The 11,693-nt window shown below is 43.0% G+C and overlaps 1 protein-coding gene across 1 annotated transcript in view; it reads left to right on the plus strand.

Moving 5' to 3' along the window:
* The first annotated feature begins 3,163 nt into the window (after positions 1–3,163).
* Positions 3,164–11,693, plus strand: part of LOC137795455 (ephrin-A2) — a 20,917-nt gene continuing 12,387 nt past the window's right edge. The window contains exon 1 of the mRNA XM_068592948.1: positions 3,164–3,857. Within this exon, the coding sequence (XP_068449049.1) occupies positions 3,700–3,857 (158 nt within the window). The 5' untranslated portion in view covers positions 3,164–3,699. The remainder of the gene's footprint in view (positions 3,858–11,693) is intronic.

An 11,693-nucleotide genomic window follows, 5' to 3' on the forward strand; every position in this document is an offset into this window, starting at 1 on the left:
TAGTACCTTTACTGAACTTCAGTGAGTTATGATAAGAACCAGCAGGTGGCAGCAAAGCACTAATCATGGAGCAACCAGAGTATTAGTACATTAGTACTGTGTATGTTTACTGTATATTAGTACAGTAATAGTGTTAATACTCATTTAAGGTTTAAGCTTCTTATAAAACATTTACTTAATTTATTGCATTGTTTTTATCATAACTTATGTTTCCTTTAGTGTTTATTTTGAGTAAGAAGAGAAGAGAAGAGATGAAGGTGAGTCGCCCCCTGGTGGTCAGGAGAGAGAATGCAGCTTTAACACATGAAGCATAGACTTCTATACAACCAGAGGAGTCGCCCCCTGGTGGTCAGGAGAGAGAATGCAGCTTTAACACATGAAGCATAGACTTCTATACAACCAGAGGAGTCGCCTCCTGGTGGTCAGGAGAGAGAATGCGGCTTTAACACATGAAGCATAGACTTCTATACAACCAGAGGAGTCGCCCCCTGGTGGTCAGGAGAGAGAATGCAAATAAGCTGATACAAATCTGAGCATGTGCGGGACCTGGGTGCTTTTCCAGAAGACCCACCCCTAGTCTGTCTTTGCTAAGCGCTAACATTAACCTAGCTGGGATGTTTATCAAAATTTAATACAAATTCTCTGTATCTGAAACCGTTAGTCCAGTCTCGGTGCTATGGGAGTGCTGCTCGAGAGGAACGAGTTGGTTCTCTTGTGAGTTGAAGTGATGTTTTGGATGTTTTTGGTGGCAGCAGGGAGCCGATTGGCTGAGTCACCGCGGTGCTAACGCCCGGTGGGCAACTACTTTAAATGCTAATTTTGCCGCCGCCTTCCATCTTGCGCCCCAAAACACGGGCTAACTACCTCCGAGCCAATCTCTTCCTCCACATTTCCTCGTCCTCCGCTCGGCTGCTCCCCGCAGAGTAAACAAACAACATGGCTGTCAGACGGCTCGTGCAGTCACGCGTGCGGAGGCGGAGAAGAGGAGTGTCGGCGTGCGGCTAATGGCCGTCTGGCTGACGGGTCCACCGTGGACTGACCCGCTCGGCTGACAGCTCCGGTGCTTCTGCCTAAAACACGGATTATGCAAACATTGGGCTCACCGGCTCACCGGGCCGCTCGGCCTGCCGCCGCTCGGCCTGCCGCCGCCGGGCGGAGCCGTCCCGCGGTGTCGAGATGGACAGAAACTTTGTAAGCCGCAGGCTGATAATTAACCCTTTAATTCCTTTTGACATTATGATAATTAGTTACAGGAAACATGTGTACACACACACTGAACGTCCGTAATTGTGAGGACACATATTTGTTGTAGCCCCTCCCCCTTCTCTTCCCCTGAACCTGATTCCTACCTGGACCCTGAAAATAATCTGGACCCGGTCTTTGAAGGTCTGAAGGTGAAGACCAGCAAACAGGTCCTCACTAAGATAGCTGGACAAGCACACGCACACGCACGCACACACACGCACGCACACACACACACGCACACACACACACACACACACACACACACACACACACAGCGGGTCAATTAACGGCTGATGGAGAATCAGCAGCCGGTCCATTACATCGTCCTGGTTCTGTTCCCTGATTGTGGTCCTGATCCTGATCTCTGACCTGGACTAATTAAGACTACAAATCTAATTTATTTATTTAGAACTAATTAACTTTCTACTGGAATCTAAATCCCTCCCAAAACTTCACTGAACACCGAGGCAGCACGAGTACTCACCAAATAAAACTAGTACTCACCAAATAAAACTAGTACTCACCAAATAAAACTAGTACTCGCCAAATAAAACTAGTACTCGCCAAATAAAACTAGTACTCGCCAAATAAAACTAGTACTCGCCAAATAAAACTAGTACTCGCCAAATAAAACTAGTACTCGCCAAATAAAACTAGTACTCGAGTACTCACCAAATAAAACGAGTACTCGCCAAATAAAACTAGTACTCACCAAATAAAACGAGTACTCGCCAAATAAAACTAGTACTCACCAAATAAAACGAGTACTCGCCAAATAAAACTAGTACTCACCAAATAAAACGAGTACTCACCAAATAAAACTAGTACTCGCCAAATAAAACTAGTACTCACCAAATAAAACTAGTACTCGCCAAATAAAACGAGTACTCACCAAATAAAACGAGTACTCGCCAAATAAAATAGTACTCACCAAATAAAACTAGTACTCACCAAATAAAACGAGTACTCACCAAATAAAACTAGTACTCACCAAATAAAACGAGTACTCACCAAATAAAACGAGTACTCACCAAATAAAACTAGTACTCGCCAAATAAAACTAGTACTCGCCAAATAAAACTAGTACTCACCAAATAAAATGAGTACTCGCCAAATAAAACTAGTACTCGCCAAATAAAACGAGTACTCGCCAAATAAAATGAGTACTCGCCAAATAAAACTAGTACTCACCAAATAAAACCAGTACTCACCAAATAAAACTAGTAGTCAACTAAAATATCACTAGCCAATAACTAGTAGCCACCAAATAAAACTAGTGATCAATAACTAAAGTATCACTAGCCAATAACTCATAACTAGTAGCCAACAAATAGTCAACAGAACTGGTAGTCAACAAAAGAAGTCGCCAGATGTTTCTTCCAGCTTCAAAAAGAACATGTGATGTAATGTTTACGTCTCTCTCTCTTCATGCTCAGTGGATGTCGAACGCCCGGCTCTGCATTTATTCATGAGCCTCTGAAAGTTTAATAGAGCGGCTCCATTAATCTGAGAGCAAGAATGAAAGATTCATCTTCCTCTCCCTCCTCCTCTTCCTCCTCTCAGTTTAAATATGTATGATAGCTGACTCATCACTTCAATAAAAGTCAACTCAAACAATTAAACGTCCACTGATTTGAATTTGTAGGAATCAAAATTGATTTACTACTTCCTGCCCAGATGTTTCACATTAAAAGCCTCAAAGGGAACGTCACATCATTTAGAAAGTACCACTAGCCATGGACCAATAACTAGTAGCCAACACATACAACTAGTAGTCATTAAGTAAAAACACTAGGAGAGAGAGAGAGAGAGAGAGAGAGAGAGAGAGAGAGAGAGAGAGAGAGAGAGAGAGAGAGAGAGAGAGAGAGAGAGAGAGAGAGAGAGCTCCGCCCCCCGCGGGTCGCTCCAGGAGCAGTGGTGTTGCGCCGGTGAGGAAGACAAACGCTCCTCCTGGAGCTCCGAACAACTTTATTTTCTTTGTCCTGTTTTCGGTTCGGTTCTGTTCGGCAGCAGCGAGGAGGAACACGGAAAGTTTGAGTCAGGGATCAGAGACCCGCAGACCCGCTCCTGCAGGACTGCTGCTGCAGGACTGCTGCTGCCCTGGAGACAAAAATCCTGCCGAGAGCTCCAGGACCCGGACTCTGATCCTAAACCCTGGTTTAGTTCACCAGGACGCGCATGCACGGCCCAGGTCTTCGCGTGCACGCAGTCCTGCTGCGGGTCTGATCCGGTTCCAGTGAATCGAGAACATGAAACTTTGGCACACTTTGTCCCGCGGAGGCGGACCGGGTCCAGTCCCGGTGGAGCGGGTCCTCACCGCGCTGCCTGCTGGGAAATGATCCCCGTGGTTATTGCTTATTGATCGGAAGGACCCCGCTGCACTCGGGCCTGCGGGCTCCTCATGAGTCCTGGTTCTGGTTCTGGTCCGTGCGGGTCTCGCTGAAGACGATCCGCATGTTCGGCGGGACGCCGCGCGCCGCGGGGACGCGCACGGAGCGCTGCGCGGCCGCGCGGCTGCTGCTGGTCCTGCTGGTCCGGGTCTGCGCCGCCGGGCTCGAAGACCGGGTCATCTCGGACCGCCACGCGGTCTACTGGAACAGCTCCAACCCCAGGTGAGACCCACAGTGTTCTAGTCTCAGGTCTAAAGGTTCAAGTCTCAGGTCTAGTGTTCTAGTCTCAGGTCACATGGTTCTAGTCTCAGGTCACATGGTTCTAGTCTCAGGTCCAGTGATCTAGTCTCAGGTCACATGGCTCTAGTCTCAGGTCCAGTGATCTAGTCTCAGGTCACATGGCTCTAGTCTCAGGTCTAGTGTTCTAGTCTCAGGTCTAGTGTTCTAGTCTCAGGTCACATGGTTCTAGTCTCAGGTCACATGGTTCTAGTTTCAGGTCACATGGCTCTAGTCTCAGGTCACATGGCTCTAGTTTCTGGTCACATGGTTCTAGTCTCAGGTCACATGGTTCTAGTCTCAGGTCACATGGTTCTAGTTTCAGGTCACATGGTTCTAGTCTCAGGTCACATGGTTCTAGTCTCAGGTCACATGGTTCTAGTTTCAGGTCACATGGTTCTAGTCTCAGGTCTAGTGTTCTAGTCTCAGGTCTAGTTTTCTAGTCTCAGGTCACATGGTTCTAGTCTCAGGTCTAGTGTTCTAGTCTCAGGTCACATGGTTCTAGTCTCAGGTCACATGGTTCTAGTCTCAGGTCACATGGTTCTAGTCTCAGGTCACATGGCTCTAGTCTCAGGTCACATGGTTCTAGTCTCAGGTCACATGGTTCTAGTCTCAGGTCACATGGCTTTAGTCTCAGGTCACATGGTTCTAGTCTCAGGTCACATGGTTCTAGTCTCAGGTCACAAGGTTCTAGTCTCAGGTCACATGGTTCTAGTCTCAGGTCACATGGCTTTAGTCTCAGGTCACATGGTTCTAGTCTCAGGTCACATGGCTCTAGTCTCAGGTCACATGGTTCTAGTCTCAGGTCCAGTGATCTAGTCTCAGGTCACATGGCTCTAGTCTCAGGTCACATGGTTCTAGTCTCAGGTCACATGGTTCTAGTTTCAGGTCACATGGTTCTAGTCTCAGGTCACATGGTTCTAGTCTCAGGTCACATGGTTCTAGTCTCAGGTCACATGGTTCTAGTTTCAGGTCACATGGTTCTAGTCTCAGGTCTAGTTTTCTAGTCTCAGGTCACATGGTTCTAGTCTCAGGTCTAGTGTTCTAGTCTCAGGTCACATGGTTCTAGTCTCAGGTCACATGGTTCTAGTTTCAGGTCACATGGTTCTAGTCTCAGGTCACATGGTTCTAGTTTCAGGTCACATGGCTCTAGTCTCAGGTCACATGGTTCTAGTCTCAGGTCACATGGCTCTAGTCTCAGGTCACATGGTTCTAGTCTCAGGTCACATGGCTCTAGTCTCAGGTCACATGGCTCTAGTCTCAGGTCACATGGTTCTAGTCTCAGGTCACATGGCTCTAGTCTCAGGTCACATGGTTCTAGTCTCAGGTCACATGGCTCTAGTCTCAGGTCACATGGTTCTAGTCTCAGGTCACATGGTTCTAGTCTCAGGTCACATGGTTCTAGTCTCAGGTCACATGGCTCTAGTCTCAGGTCACATGGTTCTAGTCTCAGGTCACATGGTTCTAGTCTCAGGTCACATGGTTCTAGTCTCAGGTCACATGGCTCTAGTCTCAGGTCACATGGTTCTAGTCTCAGGTCACATGGTTCTAGTCTCAGGTCACATGGTTCTAGTCTCAGGTCACATGGTTCTAGTCTCAGGTCACATGGTTCTAGTCTCAGGTCACATGGTTCTAGTCTCAGGTCACATGGCTCTAGTCTCAGGTCACATGGCTCTAGTCTCAGGTCACATGGTTCTAGTCTCAGGTCTAGTGTTCTAGTCTCAGGTCACATGGTTCTAGTCTCAGGTCACATGGTTCTAGTCTCAGGTCACATGGTTCTAGTCTCAGGTCACATGGCTCTAGTCTCAGGTCACATGGTTCTAGTCTCAGGTCACATGGTTCTAGTCTCAGGTCACATGGCTTTAGTCTCAGGTCACATGGTTCTAGTCTCAGGTCACATGGTTCTAGTCTCAGGTCACAAGGTTCTAGTCTCAGGTCACATGGTTCTAGTCTCAGGTCACATGGCTTTAGTCTCAGGTCACATGGTTCTAGTCTCAGGTCACATGGCTCTAGTCTCAGGTCACATGGTTCTAGTCTCAGGTCCAGTGATCTAGTCTCAGGTCACATGGCTCTAGTCTCAGGTCACATGGTTCTAGTCTCAGGTCACATGGTTCTAGTTTCAGGTCACATGGTTCTAGTCTCAGGTCACATGGTTCTAGTCTCAGGTCACATGGTTCTAGTCTCAGGTCACATGGTTCTAGTTTCAGGTCACATGGTTCTAGTCTCAGGTCTAGTTTTCTAGTCTCAGGTCACATGGTTCTAGTCTCAGGTCTAGTGTTCTAGTCTCAGGTCACATGGTTCTAGTCTCAGGTCACATGGTTCTAGTTTCAGGTCACATGGTTCTAGTCTCAGGTCACATGGTTCTAGTTTCAGGTCACATGGCTCTAGTCTCAGGTCACATGGTTCTAGTCTCAGGTCACATGGCTCTAGTCTCAGGTCACATGGTTCTAGTCTCAGGTCACATGGCTCTAGTCTCAGGTCACATGGCTCTAGTCTCAGGTCACATGGTTCTAGTCTCAGGTCACATGGCTCTAGTCTCAGGTCACATGGTTCTAGTCTCAGGTCACATGGCTCTAGTCTCAGGTCACATGGTTCTAGTCTCAGGTCACATGGTTCTAGTCTCAGGTCACATGGTTCTAGTCTCAGGTCACATGGCTCTAGTCTCAGGTCACATGGTTCTAGTCTCAGGTCACATGGTTCTAGTCTCAGGTCACATGGTTCTAGTCTCAGGTCACATGGCTCTAGTCTCAGGTCACATGGTTCTAGTCTCAGGTCACATGGTTCTAGTCTCAGGTCACATGGTTCTAGTCTCAGGTCACATGGTTCTAGTCTCAGGTCACATGGTTCTAGTCTCAGGTCACATGGTTCTAGTCTCAGGTCACATGGCTCTAGTCTCAGGTCACATGGCTCTAGTCTCAGGTCACATGGCTCTAGTCTCAGGTCACATGGTTCTAGTCTCAGGTCACATGGCTCTAGTCTCAGGTCACATGGTTCTAGTCTCAGGTCTTTCTGTTGACAATATTAGTAAACAAAATATTTCTATTCATAAACATTTAGTTAAAGTACTCAACATAATAATCTGTAAACAATAACAATAAATGATAAATGAATGATTCATTGATTATTATTATTCATTTATGTACAAATCTTCAGTTGATGAAAGAATGAGGTATTGATGACTTATAGGTGATCTTTTATTCTGGAGGGATTACAACAGGAAGTCAATCAGAGGAGTTAAAGAACAGCGTGTGTGTGTGTGTGTGTGTGTGTGTGTGTGTGTGTGTGTGTGTGTGTGTGTGTGTGTGTGTGTGTGTGTGTGTGGTTATCCATTCTTTTTTTGTGGTATTCCTGCAGTACTTTCTGTAGTATTTTCTACAATATTCCCACATTTTCCCAGTAGTATTTCCTGTAGTATTCCTGTAGTATTTAACGCAGTATTCCTGTAGTATTTAATGCAGTATTCCTGCAGTATTTTCTGTAGTATTCCTGTAGTATTTAACGCAGTATTCCTGTAGTATTTAACAGAGTATTTCTGCAGTATTTAACGCAGTATTCCTGTAGTATTTAATGCAGTATTCCTGTAGTATTTAACGCAGTATTCCTGCAGTATTTAACGCAGTATTCCTGCAGTATTTAACGCAGTATTCCTGCAGTATTTAACGCAGTATTCCTGTAGTATTTAACGCAGTATTCCTGTAGTATTTAACGCAGTATTCCTGTAGTATTTAACGCAGTATTCCTGTAGTATTTAACGCAGTGTTCCTGCAGTATTTTCTGTAGTATTCCTGCAGTATTTAACGCAGTATTCCTGCAGTATTTAACGCAGTATTCCTGTAGTATTTAACGCAGTATTCCTGCAGTATTTAACGCAGTATTCCTGTAGTATTTAACGCAGTATTCCTGCAGTATTTAACGCAGTATTCCTGCAGTATTTAACGCAGTATTCCTGCAGTATTTAACGCAGTATTCCTGCAGTATTTAACGCAGTATTCCTGCAGTATTTAACGCAGTATTCCTGTAGTATTTAACGCAGTATTTAACGCAGTATTCCTGCAGTATTTAACGCAGTATTCCTGTAGTATTTAATGCAGTATTCCTGTAGTATTTAACGCAGTATTCCTGTAGTATTTAACGCAGTATTCCTGTAGTATTTAACGCAGTATTCCTGTAGTATTTAACGCAGTATTCCTGTAGTATTTAACGCAGTATTCCTGCAGTATTTAACGCAGTATTCCTGCAGTATTTAACGCAGTATTCCTGTAGTATTTAACGCAGTATTCCTGCAGTATTTAACGCAGTATTCCTGTAGTATTTAACGCAGTATTCCTGCAGTATTTAACGCAGTATTCCTGTAGTATTTAACGCAGTATTCCTGCAGTATTTAACACAGTATTCCTGTAGTATTTAACGCAGTATTCCTGTAGTATTTAACGCAGTATTTAACGCAGTATTCCTGCAGTATTTAACGCAGTATTCCTGCAGTATTTAACGCAGTATTCCTGTAGTATTTAACGCAGTATTCCTGTAGTATTTAACGCAGTATTCCTGCAGTATTTAACGCAGTATTCCTGTAGTATTTAACGCAGTATTTAACGCAGTATTCCTGCAGTATTTAACGCAGTATTCCTGCAGTATTTAACGCAGTATTCCTGTAGTATTTAACGCAGTATTCCTGTAGTATTTAACGCAGTATTCCTGCAGTATTTAACGCAGTATTCCTGTAGTATTTAACGCAGTATTCCTGCAGTATTTAACGCAGTATTCCTGTAGTATTTAACGCAGTATTCCTGTAGTATTTAACGCAGTATTCCTGCAGTATTTAACGCAGTATTCCTGTAGTATTTAACGCAGTATTTAACGCAGTATTCCTGCAGTATTTAACGCAGTATTCCTGCAGTATTTAACGCAGTATTCCTGCAGTATTTAACGCAGTATTCCTGCAGTATTTAACGCAGTATTCCTGTAGTATTTAACGCAGTATTCCTGTAGTATTTAACGCAGTATTCCTGTAGTATTTAACGCAGTATTCCTGTAGTATTTAACGCAGTATTCCTGTAGTATTTAACGCAGTATTCCTGTAGTATTTAACGCAGTATTCCTGTAGTATTTAACGCAGTATTCCTGCAGTATTTAACGCAGTATTCCTGCAGTATTTAACGCAGTATTCCTGTAGTATTTAACGCAGTATTCCTGTAGTATTTAACGCAGTATTCCTGTAGTATTTAACGCAGTATTCCTGTAGTATTTAACGCAGTATTCCTGTAGTATTTAACGCAGTATTCCTTTACAGATCGATGTGTTTTATGTTTTTTTTTTCTTCTCTCAAAATGTTTTGTTCATTTCGTTGTATGTTTTTTTTACAACGACAACAAATACATCCTTAGTACTTCATGCAGTATTCCTGTCGTATCTTATACAGTATTTCTGTATATTTCCTGCAGTATTTTCTGCGGTATTCTTGTACTATTTTCCATAATATTCCTTTAATATTTCTGTCAGTATTCCCACAGTTTTTCTGCCGTATTTTACCCGGTATTCCTGTGGTATTTTATGCAGTATTCCTGTGGTATTTTATGCAGTATTCCTGTGGTATTTTATGCAGTATTCCTGTGGTATTTTATGCAGTATTCCTGTGGTATTTTATGCAGTATTCCTGTGGTATTTTATGCAGTATTCCTGTGGTATTTTATGCAATATTCCTGTGGTATTTTATGCAGTATTCCTGTGGTATTTTATGCAGTATTCCTGTGGTATTTTATGCAGTATTTTTGTGGTATTTTATGCAGTATTCCTGTGGTATTTTATGCAGTATTCCTGTGGTATTTTATGCAGTATTCCTGTGGTATTTTATGAAGTATTCCTGTGGTATTTTATGCAGTATTTCCGCAGTTCTTCTGTCGTATTTCCCACTGTATTCCTGAAGTATTTTCTGCAGTAATTTTCACAATTTTCCTTTAAAATTCCTGTCGTATTTTCCACAATATGTACTTGATATTCCTGTAGTATTTCCTGCAGTATTCCTGTAGTTGTTTTCACAGTAGTCCTGTAGTATTTTCCACAATATTCCTGTCGTATTTCCCAGAGTATTTTCCATAGTATTTCCCATATTAGTCCTGTAGTATTTTCCGTAGTATTCCTGTAGTATTTTACATCGTAGTCCTGTAGTATTTTTACCCAGTATTTCTGTATATTTCCTGCAGTTTTTTCTGCAGTATGCTTCTAGTATTTTCCACAAGATTCCTTTAATATTCCTGTCAGCATTCACAGTTTTCACTGTGGTATTTTAACTTGTATTCCTGTGGTATTTCATGCAGTATTCCTCTGGTATTTCATGCAGTATTCCTCTGGTATTTTATGCAGTATTCCCACAGTTTTACTGTAGTAATTTCTGCAGTATTCCAGTCATAATTTTCTACAGTATTCTTGAAGTATTTTTCACAGTATTTCTGAAACATTTTGAGCAGTCTTCCTGTACTATTTTCTGTAGTATTTTCCACAATATTCCTTTGATATTCCGGTAGTATTTCCTGCGATATTTCTGTCGTATTTTCTGTAGTATTTCCTGCAGTATTTCCTGCAGTATTTCCTGCAGTATTTCCTGTAGTATTTCCTGTAGTATTCCCTGTAGTATTTCCTGCAGTATTTCCTGCAGTATTTTCTGTAGTATTCCTGTAGTATTTCCTGCAGTATTTTCTGTAGTATTTCCCGTAGTATTTCCTGCAGTATTTTCTGTAGTATTCCTGTAGTATTTCCTGTAGTATTTCCTGCAGTATTTTCTGTAGTATTCCTGTAGTATTTCCTGTAGTATTTCCTGCAGTATTTTCTGTAGTATTCCTGTAGTATTCCTGTAGTATTTCCTGTAGTATTTCCTGCACTAAGAGGTATCTTCAGACTTCAGTTTGAGATTCAACAGAATCGGTTAAAGTCTGTGGGATGATCAATAAAAATGATGACTGATATTAATATCAGAACTGTGAAGATTTGTGTGTGTGTGTGTGTGTGTCCACTGCTTTTACTTTGAAGTGGTGTATGTACGTGCTTTTACTTTGAAGTGGTGTATGTACGTGCTTTTACTTTGAAGTGGTGTGTGTACGTGCTTTTACTTTGAAGTGGTGTGTGTACGTGCTTTTACTTTGAAGTGGTGTATGTACGTGCTTTTACTTTGAAGTGGTGTGTGTACCTGCTTTTACTTTGAAGTGGTGTGTGTACCTGCTTTTACTTTGAAGTGGTGTGTGTACGTGCTTTTACTTTGAAGTGGTGTATGTACGTGCTTTTACTTTGAAGTGGTGTGTGTACGTGCTTTTACTTTGAAGTGGTGTGTGTACGTGCTTTTACTTTGAATTGGTGTGTGTACGTGCTTTTACTTTGAAGTGGTGTGTGTATGTGTGTGTGCTTCCGTAGCCTCACCAGGCAGCGTTAAGGACTTTTAGACTTGAGCCTGAGTGAAAGTCTTGTTGTGTAGTTGTTGTGTAGTTGTTGTGTAGTTTGTGTTCTCAGAGCAGCGGTGCTGCCACGAGCCGCTCAGCCTCACAAAGAGAAACACGGTCAGTCTCTCAGGACTCGCTGCAGCTCACAGTCCAGACTGAACAGTAATGCTGAAAGCTGCTGAACCGCCGTCTGATCCATGCAGAGCTCTTTAAGTCAGGATCACGTCTGGTCTGATCCATGCAGAGCTCTTTAAGTCAGGATCACGTCTGGTCTGATCCATGCAGAGCTCTTTAAGTCAGGATCACGTCTGGTCTGATTCATGCAGAGCTCTTTAAGTCAGGATCACTTCTGGTC

The sequence above is a fragment of the Clinocottus analis genome, unplaced genomic scaffold (assembly GCF_023055335.1).
Source record: "Clinocottus analis isolate CAN_PGR_092001 unplaced genomic scaffold, fCliAna1.0.p SCAF_28, whole genome shotgun sequence".
NCBI lineage: Eukaryota > Metazoa > Chordata > Actinopteri > Perciformes > Cottidae > Clinocottus > Clinocottus analis.